Genomic DNA, 20,099 nt, shown 5'->3' on the forward strand with positions numbered 1-20,099 from the left:
CTGAGTTCCCTTGTGGCTGAGGGAACTGGGGTTGTTGAGCCTGGAGAAAAGGAGGCTGAGGGGAGACCTTCTGGCTCTGTCCAAGTCCCTGCAAGGAGGGTGGAGAGAGGTGGGGGTGGGTCTGTTCAACCAAGGAACAGGTGCCAGGACAAGAGGAAATGGCCTCAAGTTGCACCAAGGGCAGTTGAGATTGGATGTGAGGAAGAATTTCTTTGCTGAAAGGGTTCTGAGGCATTGGAAGGGGTTGCCCAGGGCAGTGGTGGAGTCCCCATCTCTGGAGGTATTTAAAAGATCCTGGAGGTATTTTAGAGTAAATATGGTGCTTAGGGACGTGGTTTAGTGGGCATGGTGGTGTTGAGTTGACAATTAGACTTGATGATCTTAGGGGTCTTTTCCATCCTTAATGATTCCTTGATTCTATGAGTGGGGAGTTGCACTGTTCTGAATTCTGCAGTTGTCCTGGCTGGCAATCAGTGTAACAAATTAAACTGAACGTACCTGTCTGGTGCAGAGTTATGTGCCACTTCTTGTAGAGTTACAGTTTGTGGGTTACTGATGTGGTTTAACCAGGAAGGGTCACTGATGCTGCTAACCCAGAAACTTTCAGAGTATTTTTTTTATTTTATGTGACCTTCCTTCTGTATGTCATTTCTGCAAATTCTGTCATTTGTAAAAATCTCTCTACAGCTTCTGCTTTGCTCTTCTCTCTGTCTTGCTGTTCCCTACAGGATGTTGTTTTCTGGCAGGATCTGAGGTGTAGAGAGTGAGACAATATTGAGGCTACATGAGGCTGACCTCCATGGAAGGCTTCACATAATGGTGCAGCATCTAGTGCATTTTCTTAGGAAACTCAAGGAAGTTGTAGTGATATGTACTTCTGATGTGGTTTAACCAGGAAGGGTTGCTGCCTGCCCCACCCCCCACCCTCCGGTGGTATGGGGAGGAGAAAATATAAACGAACAGTGCTCAGGGGTTGAGACGTGAGCAGTTTAGTGGAATAGTAAGGGAGGAACAACACCAAACAACAACAACAACAGTACTAATGAAAGAATGTACAACATCACAAGTGGTACATGGGACCAAACAGCTCACCACCTGACTGGCTCGTGAACCACAGTACCCAGCAGCCTCCTCCTCCTGAAACTTCCCTGTTTAAATACTGAGCATGACGTCATGCAGTATGGAGTGACATCATGAGGTATGGAATACCTTCCCTGGCCTGCCCAGGCCGGCTGCCCCCCTCCCAGTTCCCTGAGAACAATTAACTCCATCCTAACCAAACCCAGGACAGTTACACACGATCTCTCTGCTATTCTAGGGAAGCCCATCCAGTGTAAGAGAAGTCAGTAGAAAGGGAGCAGAGTGGTTTCATCCTGAGTTACTTTAAAGCTGGGCAAGTGCTGCTTGCGTTTGGTCTTGCATGTCTCTGTTGCTTTTAGCTTGCACCATGTTGAACAGCAGACTGGCAAAAAGGGCTCACTCATGTGCCCAGTTAAGTGAGCTGAGGAGGGGCATGAAATTTTAATAGTCATGCTTCTGCCGTCTGTCAGAGAATCTGTCAGGTCTGTCCTTTCTTTTGTAGTGTGCAGAGATGTTCTGTTTCCTTCTCAAATTTTCCTAAAGCTGAACAAGCAAATCATGCCTGTCGTGTCATTCCTAATAATACCACTGCCTAAAAAAAGACATGATAGCAGAGCAGGATATCCGTGATCTCTGGCCAACTGTGTTTTATAAAGCAGCTCTGCAAAAGGAGAAGAAAATGTATGTTGTTTTGTTTTAAAAAATACCACGTCCCTGGTTTATTCTGGGCCACAGAATGACTCTTGATTTCTGACACTTCTGAAGAGATGGAGATGGCTGTTATTTTTAAACGTGAAGTTCCAACTTATTGTGTTTATTTATCTTCCAGTTTGGTTTCCCTTTTTTAGCTGCTGTTGATGGGGAAAGCGGGGATTTTCCAGACTTGGCCCAGAGAGTGCTGTACATTTCATTCCCTGTATTCAAGGCATAGTGGTATTTTCAGGTCCTAAAGCCACTGAAATGCAAGGGTTTGTCAAATGCGTACAGAAAGCTCTCATGTAAAGTTCAGAAAATCTGTAGGTGAAGAAACCCTAGTCTGAAGGCTCCAAGTTCTGTTAACATGCTTTGTGTTGAGCACAGCAGGAGTCTTCTGCCAAAATTACCTTTCCCCATGCTTTTTTTCCAACTCTGCTGCAGAATCTGAACCAGAACCCACGGACACTGCTGCCGAAGTTTTATGGACTGTACTGTGTGCAATCAGGGGGCAAAAACATCCGTGTGGTTGTGATGAACAACATTCTGCCTCGCGTGGTGAAAATGCACCTGAAATTTGACCTGAAAGGCTCAACCTATAAACGCCGGGCATCCAAGAAGGAAAAAGAAAAGTCCAGCCCTACATACAAGGATCTAGACTTCATACAAGACATGCCTGAGGGCCTGATGTTGGATGCAGACACCTTCAGTGCATTGGTGAAAACATTGCAACGAGACTGTCTGGTAAGGGAGGGGGACAGCTTGGGGAGCAGGTTAATGAAGTTCTGTGGCTCTCAAGCATGAGGAAGAGCAAATGTTTGAGAACCTTGCTAATCTGCTAACCCCAAAGCTGGATAAATCCCTTCTACTGCCCTTTTCCCTGAAAGTAAAGCAGTGGAGTTGGATCTCATGACGGTGTCTGAGGACTAAGGCTGTGTTCCTTTGCCTGGTGCATCAAATTGTGGCAGCCTGTTCCGCTTGTAGCTGGGCTGTTGGGACTAATTACATTTTTCCTATACAGTGTGCAGCAGGAACATGGTACAACAGTGTTATTTGTAAGCCTCAGCCCTTTGGGTTGATTGTGGGATGGCCAAACTCTGTGCAATCAAGTCCAGAGACATCTATTGGTTCAGAAATGTTCCAGCTCTAGTGAAGGAGTTGTTAGTGGGAATGTGGTCGGGCTGTTCCATGCTTTGGGATCTGTGCTGTATTTGAGCTGCTGGCCTTATATTTTGTCTTTGTTCTTGAACTCAATACTAACCTGTAGGTGTTGGAAAGTTTTAAAATCATGGACTACAGCCTCCTCCTTGGGGTTCATAACATAGACCAGCAAGAACGAGAGCGACAGTCTGAAGGAGCCCACAGCACATCAGATGAGAAGCGTCCCGTGGGGCAAAAGGCACTTTACTCCACAGCCATGGAGTCCATCCAGGGTGGGGCTGCCCGAGGGGAGTCCATAGACACAGATGACACGTAGGTGAAAACTTGGTTCTCTTGCACTGCTGGGAGGGGCAGAGGTGGAGACTGGAGTAGTGTTGGATTTTGCACCACAAAATCCACACAGCACACAGCAACCGTGAAACGAGAGGCTGGAGAGCAGCCCTGCAGAGAGGGATCTGGGAGTTAATAAATAATCTGATCCCCAGAATAAAATGCCCTGTAACTAATTACAAGCAATGTGGTGCTTTCTGGCCCAGGCAGACCTGCTGCCATGTGACACGGGTCTGTCCTGAGAGTTGGTGTCTGGCGATCCAGGCAGGCAGGAACCCTGGGGACACCTTGTGTGAGACAGCCTGGGTCAGTAGGTGACTTCACATGGTTGCACATGAAGTGACTGCAGGTTTTGCATTGTGTCTGACCACCACATCAGCACCCTCTTTTCAGTGCTGCTGTCCACCCTTTTGCAGGTCTCAGGGGTATTACAGTTGCTCTTTTTAAGGCTGTACTTGCTGAGGTTTTGTTTTACCTGCAGAATGGGAGGAATCCCGGCTGTGAATGGCAAAGGAGAGCGTCTCCTGCTACATGTAGGAATAATAGATATCCTTCAGTCATACCGGTAGGTAACTTTGTAGTTGTCTGTCCTTTAAGTGTGCTAACATCTGTTTTAATACTGAACAAAAGCAGGAAGATTTTTCCCCTCCTGAAGAGTTTGATAATGAGTAGGCAGGCTGCCTGAAGCCGTCTGTCGATGCGTGTTGGGGGCTGTGGATTTTTATCTTGTCCTTAGAACAGCCCATGACAGAGAGCTGTTTTTCTGAGTTATGAGTTGCTCATGAAGAAGGTTCCCATCTCTGTGCCTGGGATGTATAGCATATCTCCAGGGATGGAAGGTGATTTTCTGCCCCTCTTCCAGCCCAGCTCCTCCTTCCGTGTAGGGTTCCCAGGCAGTCCTGACCTGACTGCAGAGATGCCGGTGTACTCAGCTGACCTCTCTTGGCTGGAGGAAGGCTGCACTCTGAATGAAGGAGGAATCGTTAGCAGCTCAGTGATCTCTCCTCTGTGGGGTATGAAAGGTGGCTTAGATATAGAGTATGTGCCTGAATCTGTCTATTTCTTTTTTTCTCTCCACTTCTTCCCTGGAATTAGATTCATCAAGAAGCTAGAACATACCTGGAAGGCCCTTGTCCATGATGGGGTGAGTGGCTGTACAGAGGCAGGAATTGTCCAGGCCTCATCAGGATTTACCTGCCTTGGCTTCATTTATGCTAGTTGGTGCTGATTACTTTGCTATTTTTAGTGCCTGAACTGGCACAGTTGAAGCTGATGAAAGGAATAGTTCTTGCCTCTTATGCCTCTGTAGTGGTGTAGTGCCACTTAGTCCCAATCAGATTTTTCTTGCTCATTCCACCTCCTCTCATGTTTAGCTGTCATGCTACCAGCTTTCCTCCTCTGCTCCCATCTGTCATTTGCCTCCTTCCCATGATGCCAGGAGCTGTACGCACAAGGCGTGTGCATTCATGTATGTGTTGAGGAACCCTGTGTTTTCTCTCTTTGGTGACTGTGTTTCCTCTGCAGTAAGCTATCTGTTAATAAATCCCTTCTAGTGTTTCCCTGCTGTCTTGTCTCCTGCAGTAGCCAGGTGCTTGTTTATAAAAGATGGAATGTGGAAACTATTTTTCAGCATTGCATATCCTAGCTTTAAATAATAAGGCAAAGGAAATGTGTAGATGCCAAGTCATGGTAGCACAGTCAAACATCAGAAGCAGAGAGCTTCAGTTTTACTATTTTAAACAAAAAGTGCAAAACATTTGAAATGTTTGGGAGACCTTTGGCTGAATTTTGGTGTCTGTGTCATATGCAGAGGTATCCAGGTGTGCTTTGAATCTCAGCCAGCAAAGCCAGAAGAAATTTCATGTGTGTAATCAGGCCAATATTTGAAAAATCCAGGACATCTACAAAGGATTAAAATCACCAAAATCCATTATAAAATGACAGCAAGAATATAATCAAATGCAATCAAATCAAAGGCAATGCTTCAGGCTTATTTATAGCATTAATCAGATCATTTCAGTTAAGCCTTTCCATTTTAAGACTCTTATCATTGCTAAATGTTGGAATAAAGAAGACTGCATTGGTTGTTACAGAAATTCAGCCTTCAGGGATATTTTTAAAATTAAATAATTGTTTCTTGCCTTTGTAGGACACAGTGTCAGTACACAGACCCAGTTTTTATGCAGAGAGATTCTTCAAATTCATGACCAATACGGTGTTTCGAAAGAATTCCTGTAAGTACCTGATCCAAGAGCTGTTGCCCTTGTGATGTGGGAGAGGCAAAGCTTTATCTCCCATCTTGCTGCTTCAGTCCATGTGGAGACTGGACCATTTCTGGGCTGGAGTCTGAGCAGGCTTTTCTGCTGTATTGTAGAGCAAAGCTGGGGAGCTGCAAAGCCCTCAGTTTGTCATGGCTTGTTTTGGTCTGCTCAGACTCCCACCCAGGGGGTCTCCCTGCAGCCTGACTCAGGCTCAGCCCTTCAGAGATGACACTCCACATGTGTGTATGTGTGTGTCAGAGGGCAGATGCCTCTCCTTGTAAAGGGAAAAGTGCCTTCCACGTGACAGAAGTTGGCGGTGGTAATTTCATCTTCTCTCTTTCTCTCTCTCTCTCTCTCTCTCTCTCTCTCTCTCTGTCTTCTCATCCAGCTCTGAAGTCATCTCCCTCAAAGAAAGGGCGTAGTGCCTTGCTAGCTGTCAAGACGGCTGGTCCAACAGCTGCATTCTCAGCTAGCCAGCTTCCCTCGGAAAAGGACGAAACCCAGTATGATCTTCGTGCAGCCAGGAGTTACCCCACACTTGATGATGAAGGTAATGGTCTCATTTGGTGGCTGTGTGATTACTCTCTCTTTCCTAGCAGTTCCTTAGGATACTCCCCTGTTCTCATCGAGTTTCCCACTGTCCATCAACCATCTGTCTTCCTTGATGGATAGCTCTTCATTGCATGTCTTGCTGTGCTTTGCAGGTGCTAAACTTAACCAGGACAGGGGAGAAGGTAAGAGTATATTGTTTTGTGACAGCACTAGCAGTTAGCTGATCGGGGAAGCAACGCCTCTGCGCCGAAGAAGACTGAATCCCTTCTTTGCAGCGCTGTATGGTTCTGCAGTAAAAATGGTTGCTTGCGTCACTGCTGCAAGGCAGCCGCTGCCAACTGGCACCAGCAGTCATAGCCCGAACATGATCAGAAAGTTGAATTCTCCACCCTTAAAAAAAATTAAGGGAGAGGGGGTAACTGGGAACTGCAGGACTCTAATGACATTTGGACAGTTATAAGGGGCAAGATCGTGCCATTGAAAAAAGAAGAATGGCCTGGTTCTGTGCTGCCTTTTCATCACTTCCATCTGGGCTGGATTTACAGATGAGTGGTGAAGGACAGGCTCCTTCAGTACACAGGTGTTAGATTTCTACCCATGCAAAGCAGTGAGCATTCGATTCATCTCTTAATTCACTTGGATATTTATCTCTGAGATCCAAGCCTTTAATCAGCTTTGGTTGCCAGTGAGATGTCTTCATTGGCATTACGTTTCCTGTAGCATCTATCTGTCATGCCGGAAATTGTGCTTACTGGCTCTCTCTAGAGGATGCCTTGGGAGAAGCTGTTGCATTCATGAACCCAGTTAAACTTCTTGCCTGTTTGTGGTGACCAGTCCCAGTGAGGGTGTGCAGGTTAATGGTGGAACAGCCTCACACAGAGCTGGTGTAGGTAAGGTGTTGGTGTTTGACCTACTCATCTTTTTCTTCCTACATCTCTCCTGCCCTCCACCCCGGGCCAGCAGGCAGGCCAGACCTGCTACCCTGCACACCTCCTTCCTTTGAAGAAGCTACCACGGCCTCCATAGCCACGACACTATCTTCAACATCTCTCTCTGTTCCTGAGCGATCCCCTTCAGAGACCTCTGAGCAGCCCAGGTACAGGTGAGGACAGCACTTGTCCCCTGCTCCCACTGGAGTCAAGCGGCTGCCGTTCCTCTTTGTGCGGCAGATCTCGGCAGGCTGCCCTATGCTCTGGAATGCTAATGACCGATTTTAATTAAATCTCTCCTGGGAGCAAGCAGACACAGCTTTGATGGGATTAATTGTTGCTGGGAGAAGTGTCAGCTGTTAAGTAGAACATCTCCCTCGTGGGGTGGGGAGTTAGATGTCAGGGCAGTGTTGGATTTCTGTCTTAAATCACTCCTCAAACTCTGCTGTTCTGGTTTCTTTCTGCAGGAGGCGCACACACTCCTCTGGGCAGGATGGCAGGTAAGAGAAGTGTCTCGTCTCTTCTTGTGGTGATGCATGGAGATCTCACATTTGTCCCTGTGTAAAAGTCTCTTGGAGGGCTGGATGTGAATCTTGACAACCCCAGGATTTTGGCATGGTCCTCTGCAGGATGATGAGCTTCTTCCTGCAATCAAATTATTCCCATTTCTTACACAGAATTTTCCTTACAAGCAGATTTCTCAGTGCTTTGCAAGGAATCTTAAATATTTCCCCTGTTACTTGATGGGAAAGGGGACAACCGAGTTGTCCACATTTACCCACACAACCAGCACCAGAATCAAAGGAAGGTAGTTTATGTCCCCTTCTGGGTAAGCGAGCCTGAACAGCAGGAGCATTCCTCCCCTGTGAATCTGTGCACTGCACTTGGGTGCAGTGGGTGTGAATATGGGAAAGGGCTTTAACTTTGTGAGCCACTGAGCACCCTTAGTCCCCAGAGAAGTAACTCCCAGTGTTTTCAGAAACTCAGGTACTTAGAGGGGTTTTGGTTTTGGTTTTTTTTTCCCTCCCATGGTGACAGGTGGTTCAGAGCCAAGGTAGGACAAAAATCCCCTACTGCACAGGGATGTCTGGATTTAGAGGCTCATATCATAGAATTATCTTGCATATTTTTGCACCAATAAAAACAACCCCATTGCCTGTGTCAGCAGAATCTGTGTGAGGACCCTGCATTTGCTGCTGACTCTGCCCTAGCTTTCCAGGATATCTTCTAAGTGTTGTAGGTGCAGACTTTGAAATGCACATCAGAGACTCAATCTGAGATATGCCATAGCCAGAGGAGTTGCTGGACAAGCTGATGTCCTCTCTCCCTGCAGTCAGGGTTTGGTGCTTCAGAGGAAGGCAAGGACTTTGGAAGATGAGAGTTTGCACCATCTTACAGACATCTCTCCTCATTCCTAGCTTTTAGTGATTTGCTGAGCTCCAGACAACATACACTGAAAAAAAAACAGTTTCCTGTGGTATTTTGTAATGAAAATACCTCTGGATGCTGCATGTCACTGAATCTTGGTAAATGCCTGTCCCTGGAGGGTGAGGACCTCCTTGCTGTTGATTTGCAGCACCTAATGAAGTGTCAGGGGCCTACAAAGCACCTCACCTCCTGCAGAATCCATTGTCTGAAATGGCTGAAAATTGGAGACTTAAACTCAGGCTCCAGTGGTGGGACCTGTTTGGCAAAATGCAGTGACTTCACCTGACAGAGGGAGTTGCTGTAGGATGTGACTACTCATCCAGAAGTAGGTCAGGTGAATCAAAGTGACTGTCCCTGGATTATACAGGGAGCTTAGCATCTTGGTCAGAAGTAGATCTGTCTGTTACAGATATGCCACAGCTACAACCACCCCACACGATTGTGGCCTTCTTTGCTATTTTCTGCCTGGTTTTTCTATTTATGGTGCTGTCATCTCAGCATGCCCTTTCTAGGGGAGCAGGGATCCATGTATTTGTAGAGCACTCTGTGATCCCCTGGTGAAAGCCAGTGCAAGAACTAAGTTATTAAAGTGTAAATTTATATTCCTGAGCTGAAATGAAAAAGACCTGATTCAATTTCCTCAAGAACATGTCACACCTCTGATTATTCTGATCTACTGGGGAATCCCCTCTGGGTTTCTGGAAGACAGGAGCAAGTTCCCCAGCACCAAGCTGGACAGGAGTGCCGCCTGCCGGCTCAGGCTCCCAGCCAGGAACAGTGCTGAGCAGGATGGTGCTGCCGATGAACCTGGAGCTCTTCCCTTCCCCAAGACTGCCCTCATCTTGGCAAGTGCCTGCTTCCCCTTCCCATGAGGGCTGTGGAGCCAACCTTGCTAGCACAAGCAATTACTTTAATAGCATGAGGTATTAAATTGAAGACTGTCTCACAAACAGCTCCTGAGTGTGCAGATACATCTGATATTAACCATGGAGGGTGCTTGAGCAGCTTTGGTGCACTGGGAGCCTCAGAAGAGGTCAGAGGCTTTGGCCCTTGTGCTTGATACATAACGCTGGGCTAACTCTGGACACAAGTTTTCCCCAGAGGCCAGTTGTCCTCTTTCCTCCCATGCTGTTTGACACTGCCCATCTTTTCTGCAGCGCTGGCTAATTAATCCCTTTCCTCCCGTCCTCTTTTCCCACCTCATTAGTCGTGAACACTTCAATCTGACAGGGCTGACTCTTTTGCCTGGGAGTTTTGGTTATCCAAATCGTCAATCCTGGGAGGTCTGACGGCTCCCTCTGAGCCGACATCAGTTTGGTCTGTGCCGGGAGCTTGGTGCTGCAAGCGGCTGGCAGCAAGCAGCCGTGTGCCAGGGCGGACCAGCACAGCTCGCTCCTGTGGGAGGTTGCAGCACAGGAGGCTGGGCTGACTCAGGGCTGATTTCAGGTTGACCTAAAATTGAGGACTATGCATAACTAGCGCCCAGCTGAGCCTTTGGGTCTGTCTCTCTTTGGTTTCCAGGTCACACGAGGAGGTGCGGGTTGAGGAGGAGCTTCAGCAGAGCAGTATCGAGCTAGAGCCCAAGTGTGACGTTGAGATCGTAGCTCCTGGAGAAGATGACAAAGAGTGAGTGTTTTGGAGTGTTGGGCAGCTTTGCAGAGTCCTACCTGGTATAATTTGGTCTGTGGCAACTTGTGCTGGAGGCTGACATTGTAGGGCACCAGCTTTCCTGGAGATGTAGGTGCTCCTCCTGACAGTTCAGTGAAGCTGAGCACTGTTACCTCTGACCTGATCTTTCTGGATGTGACAGCAGAGCATCTTCAGCTCCTATGTAATCAATCATACAGTCTTGCTTGCTGCTTTTCTGATCACAGTGACTAGACTCTGTCATTTGTTTCCCCCTCCAGCACGGCGGCTTCTTCAGCCTGTGCCATTGTAACGTCCACAGCTACGATAGAGGTGGAGACAGCCAGCCAGGCCTCCGAACCAGCCAGCCAGGCCTCGGATGAAGATGACGTGCCAGTCACAGACATATACTTTGTAAGATACCTTCTTCACCTGGCCTGTTAGGGGTGTGATAGGAAAGGCTGGATGAGGCTGTGGCAGTCTCTATTTCAGGCAGTTGGGTGCAGGGCAGCATCTGTCCTGTGCTCTCTTCGCATTGAGCACCTAGAGATCTTAATGCTGGATGGATTTTTGAATGCAGGGAACTGATTAACCCTTGTATAACTCAAAACAGTGGGGCTCAAAGGGGTGGCACTGCTGCTGTGGATGTAGCCATAGGTGTGCTGCTCTACTTCCAAGTGCAGGCACTGAAGGGCTTATTTAGGCCAGCGTGTCACTCCTGGGACAAGCCAGGGTGAATGTAGGTGCAACTGAGAGGCTCTTCCTCAGCCAGAGAGCCGGGCTGCTTTCCTGAACACAAATGTGCTGCAGTGGCCTGGAGCCAGAAGGGAGGTGGTTGCAGTGGGGTTGACCTCGGGCTGTGGTGAACTCTGGCTTTTCCTTTCCCTGCAGGCAGATGCATTAGGAGATGCAGTGGAAATCTAGTGCTGAGACAGGGAGTAAGTGAGGTGGTCGCTGGTTGGCAGCAGAGTGCCGTGGAGCCTGGCGCTGTGTTCCTCAGTTAGCTCTCACAATGTCTGAGCAGCTTCTGCAGACCAGAGAAGAGTTTTTAGCAACGTGTACCTGCCCCGTGGATTCCCAGAGCAGAGCTGAGGGTCTGACCCGTGAGAGCTCTCCCTCGTGTCTGAGCACTGGAACCCTCATTAAAAGACGTGCTCAGCTCCTCCCTGCTCTGGCTCATTGCTGTCGGTTGTACGACGGATGGAGATGAGCTGAGCCCTTGTGATTAGCTCCTTCAGGCTAAACTAAAAATGGCAACATTTGCCTTTCCCTGCGCTTGTGTGACTCTGCTACAGAGCTGCTCACTCGTTGCCGAGTCATTCTGAGGCTCATGGGAGCTGTGGAAGGAATCTGCTCCATTTTAAAAGCTTGTCTGTTTGGGTTTTTCTGCATGCTGTTCAAAAGGCAAACAGCTCCCTCTAACACTGGCTGCTCTTTCTTTGCCTGTGGATGGCAGCTGTGTGCAAGCTGCCTGCAGATACTGCGTGTTCCACTGGCAAGTGTCTTCTAGCAAAGGTCAGCTCCTCTTCCTCCCTGTCCCTGGGCATATGGACTCCCTCCAACTTGAGGGGCACCTCTTTGTCAAGAGGAAACCATCTGTATGCAGCATGTGCTCACAGCGAGCGTGACTGCTCATCAGCATTTCATACTTCATCTAAGTCCTTGAGTTTTGCATTAAATGTGTGTTGTGTGCTGTGGAGTGTTTGTCACTGCTGGGATGAAGGGAAAAGCGGATTTGGGTTCCCATGGGTGCTCTCCTTGGAAAACCACTTGAGCTGCTGAGGCCGCACCAGAGTGTGACCCACCGCTGTCTTGTAGGAGTGCTCCGGGGGCGATGGTCACTGAAGGGATGCTGTGTGCAGAGGGTGATTTGCCAAGTCCCAGGGGACTGTGATCTGATCTTTGAAAGTCTGCTCCTGAAAGGAGAGCACTTTATCCTCCTGTTCACCCACAGGGGAATAAAAGTGCAGAGACTGTGGCAGGGCATGGGCGCTGCTCTTTGCACGCATGGCTTTCCTGCCCGCAGATCCATTCAAGCCTGGAGTTGCCCAGCCCCTTGTTTTTTGCTTTCTCTTTCATCCTCTCTTTCACATCATGCTTTTTTCCTCTGTTTCCTTTCTCACTTCACTTGCCCTGGGGCCTCCCAGTTCACAGATGGGAGGTACTGGATTTACTCTCCCTGCCAGCGCAGACTCCGAACCACCTCGCTTTCCTCTGGGATTGTAAGTGAACAAACTAGCACGTAGGGGAGCAGAGCTTCAGCTTTGAAACACTGGGGCCATCCATTTCCCTTGGATGCTGTGACTCTATTGTGTGGCCATTAGGAACCACCCCAGCAGAAACTGGGGAAGCATGTCAGTATCACACAGATGGATCTCCCTCTAGGATCTTGCAGAAACACATGCTCTGCCCTGCTTTTCTGCAGGCTGGTGCTGTGGGGTGGGCTGCAGTATTGCCCAGCCCTTGGACAAACTTGCAGGCACCAAACCTGGCCAGAGAGGCACCTGAGCCTTTGGAGGTAATGTTAGGCTTGGCCCCCTTGGCCCAGGAAGCCAGACAAGGTTCCAAAGAGGCCATTAAGGTATTTTGAAGCTGCTAAAAATCCAGTTGCAAACCTTTTAGGCTTGTGGCTGGGATGGTGAGCAGCTCATAAAGCCAAATGCATTAGGAGTTGCTGCTGGGTTAGCGATGCTTTTTGCTTTCTAGCCCTTCTCAACATCACCAACATGCTCCCTGCTCACTGCAGCTTTTCTGTGAGCAATGAGGGTTTTCCTTCCGGAAAGATGCAGGGGGGCAGTTGAGCATTTAGGGGCTGATGCAAGAGCTCAAACTACTGGGTTTTAATATTTCCCTTCTGTGGTGATTGCACTTGGCTAGCACTTGGCTAGCAACCAAACACAGCTGCTCACTCACTCACCTCTCTAGGGGATGGGGAAAGAATTGGGGGACAAGGGGAAGGAGACTTGTAGGTTGAAATAAGAACAATTTAATAATAGTAATAAAATAAAACTTTAATAATGATAAAAATAATAATGATAATAATAGTAATAAAATATGCAAATGAGTGATACCCAGCCACTGACCAAGCCTGGTCCATTTCTGGATAACGATCCCGGAGGAGTGACAATCCCGAACCGAAACCAGAATCCTGGGAGAGTGAGAGCCCAAGCAAAAGCCAGAGAGAGCAAAAGAGGAAGAGCCCCTCATTAATATACTGACCATGAGGGGACATAATATGGAATAGCCCATTGGCAGAGCCAAATGCCAGTTTGGCTTATTAATTTAAATATTCCTCGCCCCTTAGATCTTGCACTTGTAGACTGACAAAGCATGAAGTCCTTCACTTCCAGCAACAAAAATGAAAACATTGGCATGTGATCAACATTCTTCTCATAACAAATCCCAGCTGAAACCCAAACACAACACTGTTCTAACTACTAAAATGAAACCAGCTCTGTCCCAGCTAAAAACCAGGACACCTTCTCAGGCTTTGGGAGAGCTGATGTCCTCAGAGGGTAACGGCTGTGATGTCAGAGCCTCAACACAAGCATTTGTATGGAGTGGTCCTTCCAGCTCCTGCCTTTTTGGTACAAGGCAGGGGAGCAGCGGAGAAGGCATCAGGCAGGGTGTGTGGGGAGGCAGGGGCAGTGACGAGCTCCTGGCTTGGCTGATGGCATGAGGAAAGAGCTGCACCTGTGTGGGCAAATGGGCAACCCCTTCTGGCAACTTCTCCTGCCCCCTCGGCTGGGTTTGGCTGCCTCGGCACCAGGAGGGTTAATACCAAGCTCCAGATGCTCCTTTATCTCCCTGCTGGGTTTGCAGCTCCCTGCACACATCTGAGCTCATCAAAGGCTCTGAAAGATGCTGGCTGGAGCACGCGGTTCAGTCAGGATGGATGAAAAACAGGATGTGGGTCAGGCCTCTATCACAGAGCGCCTCTATCCCTGTAGAAGCTCCAGGCAAAGGTTTCTCTTCCTTCCTTCTCTGCTAATATAGCTGCAATTACTGATGAGGTTCAGCATGCAGAACCCAGTGCTTCAAAGCTCCTCTGACTTCTTGTAGTTTCTTGTATATCATAGACTGTTACACTTAGTTCCTGGGCTGGGAACCCCCATGGGCTTCTTCCAAGTACCCAATTGCATTTCTCTTCCTTTGCAAACCCCAGGCTGAGTCAAAGGAGCAGTTTCCACTCCCTGGGAGCACTTCTGGAGCCAAAAGGGCCCATTTGCAGTGGAAGTGGGTCCCCCAGGGAACACACTGGAAGGAGACACCAGCCCTTGAATCTGCCTGGGCTTCTCTGTGCTGTGTCAACAGCAGAAGCGTGTTTTATCACACCAGTGCTGTGATAACCGGCTCCCTCAACGCACATCCCCTTCCCCCTCATTCTTTCCAAGACCCAGTTGTGTTTTGCCTCCTTTGTCATACTTTTTCCCATCACCCCACTGTCTCCAAGACTCTCAGCGATAACCGTTTTTCTGTGGCCACCATCCACCATGGTCTAACCCACCCATCTGCTGCCTTGCTTGACCTGCAGGGAAGGGGGAAGGCACAGCAAATCAGATCAGGCTTCAATGCCAGAGCCCTCCTGCACACCAGGGATGCCACCAGCTTGTGGACAGGGCTCAGGAAATGGGAGGCTGAGAGCTGGGAGTGGGTGGCTTGAACCGAGAGCTTTGTCACTGCCCTTGGGTCAGTCACTTTCCACGTCTCAGTTTCTCTGGAGCTGGGGTGATGCTATGGCAGGGAGATGATGTTTCCCTGGCTCTTAAAAGCTCTAAAAATCTGTCCCTGCTAGAGGAGAGTTTGTGCCATCCCCACTGCAGCTGGAGCAGGGTCCAGTGTCAGCTGCTGGCAGGCTGTCCCATATCCCAGCTGGTCAGGAGCAGGTATGTACTGAGGATGAGGAAGGCTCCTCTGCTGAGAGCTGGCACTGAGCTCAGTTCTCTCCTCCAGGTGGACAGCTGTTCTTACTGTATTGTTTCCTACTCTTTTTATTTTCTCCTTTTATTTTTTCCTCTTCTCTCCTTTGCTCCCTGCTCTGCTGCTGCTCTCCTTGCATTCTCCCTGCCGTCTCTGGCCACTCTGGCAGCCGACAGACGAGAGGAGTTGGGTTTACTCCCCGCTCCACTATAGCGCTCAACTCCACTCTGTCTCCGATGAGGAGAGCGATACAGTAAGTGTACAAGAAATGTGTGCCGGGTGCCCGGGGGGTCGAGGTCGGAGCTTGCACTCCCTCTGCAAGCTGACCTTGCAGAAGGATCTGCTGTGGCCTCGGTACAGCATGGGGCTCTTGCATGGCTGCAGCAGAACCCTGCTGCATCTTGGGTCAGCTCTGTGGCAGCAGGCGAGATGTCCTGTGCTGGCACAGAGCTGGTCTGCTCAGCAAGGGCTGTGGCTTGTTCCAAATTGTTTGGTGCAGTGAAAGCTTTGGGGACCTGAAGTTCTCCAGGCATCCTGTCATTACTGGAGGATGTGAAACAAACAGCCATCTCTCTTCACACCCGTTTTGATGCTGGGTAGTTGGCTGGGCTCAGACCTGATGGAAGGCAGGGCGGGTGCTCACATGTTGACTCTCCTTTTTCTGCCTCTTGCAGTAATCTCTATGCAGACACAGAAGCCCCAGAGAGCAGCGATTCCCTCTGCAGGTCGATGTGTTCCCTTTTCGTTGATGCAGCCGTTCCAATGGGATGGGGAAGAGCTTGCTGACACCAGTAGTGCTGCACTGCAGGATCCCGGGCACTGCATTTCAGAATGGAGCAAAACTCTAACCGTGTATTTCTACTTATCCCAGATGTGGGCAGCAAAGAAACCACCCGCTCACCCGCAGCTCCCAACGGAGACATCCAGCTGGGTGTAGAGAATCCTGGGTAGTAACACAGTGTTTTCCAGATGTGCACTACCGTAGCTACCTATCCATGTGTGATACTGTGAACCTTTTTAATTTTTTAATCATGTATTTATTTCTTTTATCTTTGCACAGAGACAGCACAAATGTGCTTTTTTAAACATTTAGTTTACTGCACTTTTTTTTTTTGTTGTTATTGTTGTCATATATTTGTGCATCAGAAAGGAGTGTGAAGCCTCACTGGAGAATTGGTAGGAGCACGTTGCTGGGGAGGGCAGGGACCGGAGTGGCTTCATTTAGGCAGCAGTGTGGTCTAACCAACTGATGGAGTCAGGAGGTTTAAGGCTGTCCAGACTCTGCCACAGTTTTGCCGAGTGACCTAAGGCAAGTCACTTAACCACTCTGTGCCTCGGTTTCCCCCGTGCTAATGGATGTACAGTACCCACTTCCGTTAAAGCACTTAAACCCTGGGATGAAAGGTGCTATGTAAATGCAATGTATTAAAGGCCATTGAATAGAATTGCTCCCACGTTACAGTAGTCCAAAGTAGCCATGCCAATTTACTTGGATTCAAAAATCGCTAGTGACTTCTCTTGATCTGTAACACTGTGCGGGGAAAAACAAATGATTCCTGGCAACAGTGACGTGGTCACCTCGGCTCTCCTCTGGGCATCACGATGGGTTCTGCCTTCACCATGTGCTGCACTGCTGCGTCACCCCATCCCTCTGTGCTTGGAGTCTATGCATCGTCTTACCAGCTGCCACACCACCTGCTCCAGACACAGGCACGGACAGATGAGAACTGTGCACCTCCAGGGACCAGCCGTGCTGGAGTGCGAGTTCCCCGGCCCGCCCAGCCCCAGGACACTGCATCCTACTGAAGCCACTTAGCACCTCGCATGCTCATGGGTTTATCCAACCACCCAGTATTGGGGGTCACAAACATTGTGTTCACACATATACTCCGTACCTCAGGGCAGTCGGGGAGGCACGTCCACGTCTGCAGAAATGGAAGCCTGGCTCTGCTGCCTAATCACACTGGGCATTGTTGTGTTCACAGACTCTGTTGGACAAAAAGCTGGGTGACTGGGATGTTGCCCGTGGTAACATCTGTTGGAAATTGCTGCTTCGAATGTCTGAGATAGTTTGTTTTTCGAGGGCTGCAGGCTTTAGGTGAGAGGATTTGGTGTCACTGGGTAGTGTTCAGACTAGGTTTATCCATCTGTCAGCAGGACACACACCATCGTGTTGTCTTGAACTCTAGCAATCCCATCCTCACCTCCCACAGAGAAGGAAGAAAATCCTTTAGACCAGAGGTAGGCAGGTCTTATTCATGTGCTTTAAGAGCCTCACTTGAGAAAGAGGGTCAAAATCTCTTTGTTCTCATTGCAATCTTCAGACTGTCCTTGGATTCCTTGTAGAGGAGTGGGGAAGCAGGACCCTTCTCTCGGGGCTCAACAGCCCCAATCTGTTTTCACAGCAGTGCTCAGGATGGGTGAATTAAGGTCCCAGAAGGTAACTGGGCTGGTGGGCAGCCCTTTCCCTCTGCAGTGTGCTGAACTTGGTGAGGACCTTCATGAGTTGATGTTTTCTTGCCTAGAAGTACAGGACCTAGACTTCCCCCCCTTGCCTGCAGATGCTGAAGGCTGTACGATGTGCTTCTCTCGTGAGCACAGGCTGGGGATCTTGCAAGCTGCTGCCATTAGATGTATTCATGTATTTACCAAATAATCTATCAAATGTCTTTCAAGAAGCTCTCCCCTTTCAGTCGCTACTGGGTAGCTCGTTTCCCCAGCTAGGAGCATTGCTCCATGACAGCCCCTGCCATGAGCTGGGAAACAGCTCCCAACCCACCCTGTCTGCTTGTGCCAGTCCCGCTGGTCTCCACAGGCTGCATGGGCAGCGCTACGGGGTCTCAGGAGTTTGGCGGAGGGGAGACGGGAGGAGTGTGCAATACCTACGGAGTAACCTGCGTCTGGGCTGAAAGCCAGAGGCTTCAAAATGCTAAAAATTCAGCCTTTGTTTTGTTTTTTTTTTTCCTCTGGAAGCACGATACCATGTGTAGAGAGGCCAGAGGGAGCTGCAGCCCTTCTGCACCATTGCTTGTCGGTGCTGCACTGGAGGAATATAGCCCTGGGCTCAGGCTGGCTGACCCGAGGCCCAGCTGCCCTGGTACCACCGTGTTCGTGGGCTGGTGGTTGTCAGGACTTTCCAGCCAACTTAAATCAAGCATCTTCTTTAAGATGGTTGAAGCATCATTGACGGTGACTTTATTCCTTCCCTTCATTTTGGGGGTATCTAAAGCTGTTTAGTTTCTGTGCAGGAAGCATCTGAGCCCCGCCTTCATGGAGTATCTCTGTGAATGAACTTTGCAAGCTGGAGCTGTGCTTGGTCCCAAGAGATACGGGGAAACCCAGACCTTTGGCAACACCTTTAGTCCAAGTATTGTCTGTTCTCAAGCGTTCAGGCTTTTTGAGACAAGCCTCATGCAGTTCTGTAATGCTGAACCTTTTGGAGCAAGCAGGTCTGGATACGGAGGTTGGGTCCTGTGAGAGGACAGGCAAAGGGCTTAGAGCAACTTTGTCAATATGAGGGGACAGAGGAACCGTCCTTTAGGGAGAATCTGATTGGAAATGGAAACTCTCCCTTTTCAGGCTCACACACACTCCCATTGTGTGTCACTGACTGTCGCATTAGCTTGAAGAACTGCTCAGCCTCCGCTTCCCACGGAGGCTGAAAGGACCTTGGAGTTTAAAGCTTGCTCTTAGTCCACCTCTGCACTGCACTGCAGCGTGAGAGCAGCAGGGAGCTCTGGAGTGTTTCCTAAGCGCTGCCAATGCTGCCTTTGCAAGACACGCAGAGTCAGAGGAGGGCAGGACTAGGACAGAACAGAGCATTGGCACTTTTTTGGAGAAGGGAACCACCACCTGTCCTTGGTCTGAATGTCCCTCCAGCTGTACTTCCAGCTCATCTGAGACGTAAGTTGCCTGTATCTTTCTGTCAGGGTTTTCTCTAGTGCCGCCGCAGCTCGCTGGCAGGTGCTGTCCCTACTGTAACCCCTGCACTCTCCCTTGTTCAAAGGAGGCACCATGTTTCTCTCGCTCCTCAGATCTGAGCAGAGCAGCCCCACGAGACATCCTGTTCCCATGTAGCTCTGTTTCCCACCGTTCTCCATCCCCATCATCCCAGCTGGGACCCTCAGCTCTCTGGGACACGCCCTGAATGTTGCCTGGTGCTGAGGCTGCTGGTGAGTTTTCAGCTCAGGCTCTTGCCAAACTGGAGGTGGCTGCTGCCTGCCAGGTATGGATTCGGCAAGAGAAAACCAGCACCTCTCTCTCCTTGCCATCAAGCTTCTGTGAAGGCTCTGCCCTTCGCTGGCATGTGTAGAGCAGAGGCGTGGAGCAAACTAAGGAGCTGGTTTAGAGAGCCCTGAACAGAGGTTCAGGCTGGAAGGCTGGAACTCAAAGGTTCCAGCTTTTGGCTGCTGTTGCCTCTGCCGTGAGTGGCCGCGTAAGCCAAAATCACACTTGGGAAGTTTGTTAGTGAAGCCAAAGCACTCGGTGTTGGTTCAGGGCTGGCACAGGCACAGTGGCGGCTGCACGGGCTCCATCACCCTGGGGCCTCGCTAGGCTCCCATAGCCCAGCCTTGCGTTCCCCCCACCTCACTCCTGGCCACATTCGTGCTCCAGCTGTTTCCCTAAAGGACAAGGTGAAAGTCACGGCTCAGCCATACGGAATCATGTCTGGTTTTTCTTTCTCTTGATGTCTACATTAGACCTGAGTATGTTCTATCAGATGTTCCTGTTCCCACTCGTGTCCTGTGTCCGCCCTGCGCGTGCCCCATGTAACGAATGTCTGGAGGGTGCGGGGGGGCTGGCAGCCAACATGTGATACCAGCCCGTGGATGTTGTCATGTTCCTCTTCTTTTTTGAGGGGAAAGGAGGGGGGTTAAGTCATGAACGCTTTTTTCCTTTTTCTTTGTTGTTTTGAGGGTTTTTCCCCCCCTCCCAAAAAAATTTTTCCCCCCCTCCCTCTTCGAAGAGACCTTTTTCCAGAGAATTGTAAATGGATGCTGTCTGTCCTCGGCTCTGTGATAAAGCGTTCTGTAGTCTGTGCTGTGCTCTCTCCACCCGACTCTGCCTCCTCTCTCCTGCGCTCGCGAGCCCGTTTTGGGGATAAAAGAGAAGAAAAAGG

General features: G+C 49.4%; 1 protein-coding gene across 1 annotated transcript in view; it reads left to right on the plus strand.

Moving 5' to 3' along the window:
• The window catches only part of PIP5K1C (phosphatidylinositol-4-phosphate 5-kinase type 1 gamma), a gene marked incomplete at its 5' end in the record, with an annotated part of 24,255 nt that extends 8,189 nt beyond the window's left edge, over positions 1-16,066 (plus strand). The window contains 12 exons of the mRNA XM_010168616.1: positions 2,218-2,517; positions 3,041-3,246; positions 3,746-3,829; positions 4,360-4,408; positions 5,414-5,498; positions 5,914-6,075; positions 7,041-7,179; positions 7,474-7,506; positions 9,956-10,060; positions 10,342-10,474; positions 15,150-15,233; positions 15,655-16,066. Coding sequence (XP_010166918.1) covers positions 2,218-2,517; positions 3,041-3,246; positions 3,746-3,829; positions 4,360-4,408; positions 5,414-5,498; positions 5,914-6,075; positions 7,041-7,179; positions 7,474-7,506; positions 9,956-10,060; positions 10,342-10,474; positions 15,150-15,233; positions 15,655-15,657 — 1,383 coding nt within the window. The remainder of the gene's footprint in view (positions 1-2,217; positions 2,518-3,040; positions 3,247-3,745; positions 3,830-4,359; positions 4,409-5,413; positions 5,499-5,913; positions 6,076-7,040; positions 7,180-7,473; positions 7,507-9,955; positions 10,061-10,341; positions 10,475-15,149; positions 15,234-15,654) is intronic.
• Positions 16,067-20,099: the final 4,033 nt, after the last annotated feature.

This window comes from Antrostomus carolinensis, unplaced genomic scaffold, assembly GCF_000700745.2.
Source record: "Antrostomus carolinensis isolate BGI_N321 unplaced genomic scaffold, ASM70074v2 scaffold29385, whole genome shotgun sequence".
NCBI classification, from domain to species: Eukaryota; Metazoa; Chordata; class Aves; order Caprimulgiformes; family Caprimulgidae; genus Antrostomus; species Antrostomus carolinensis.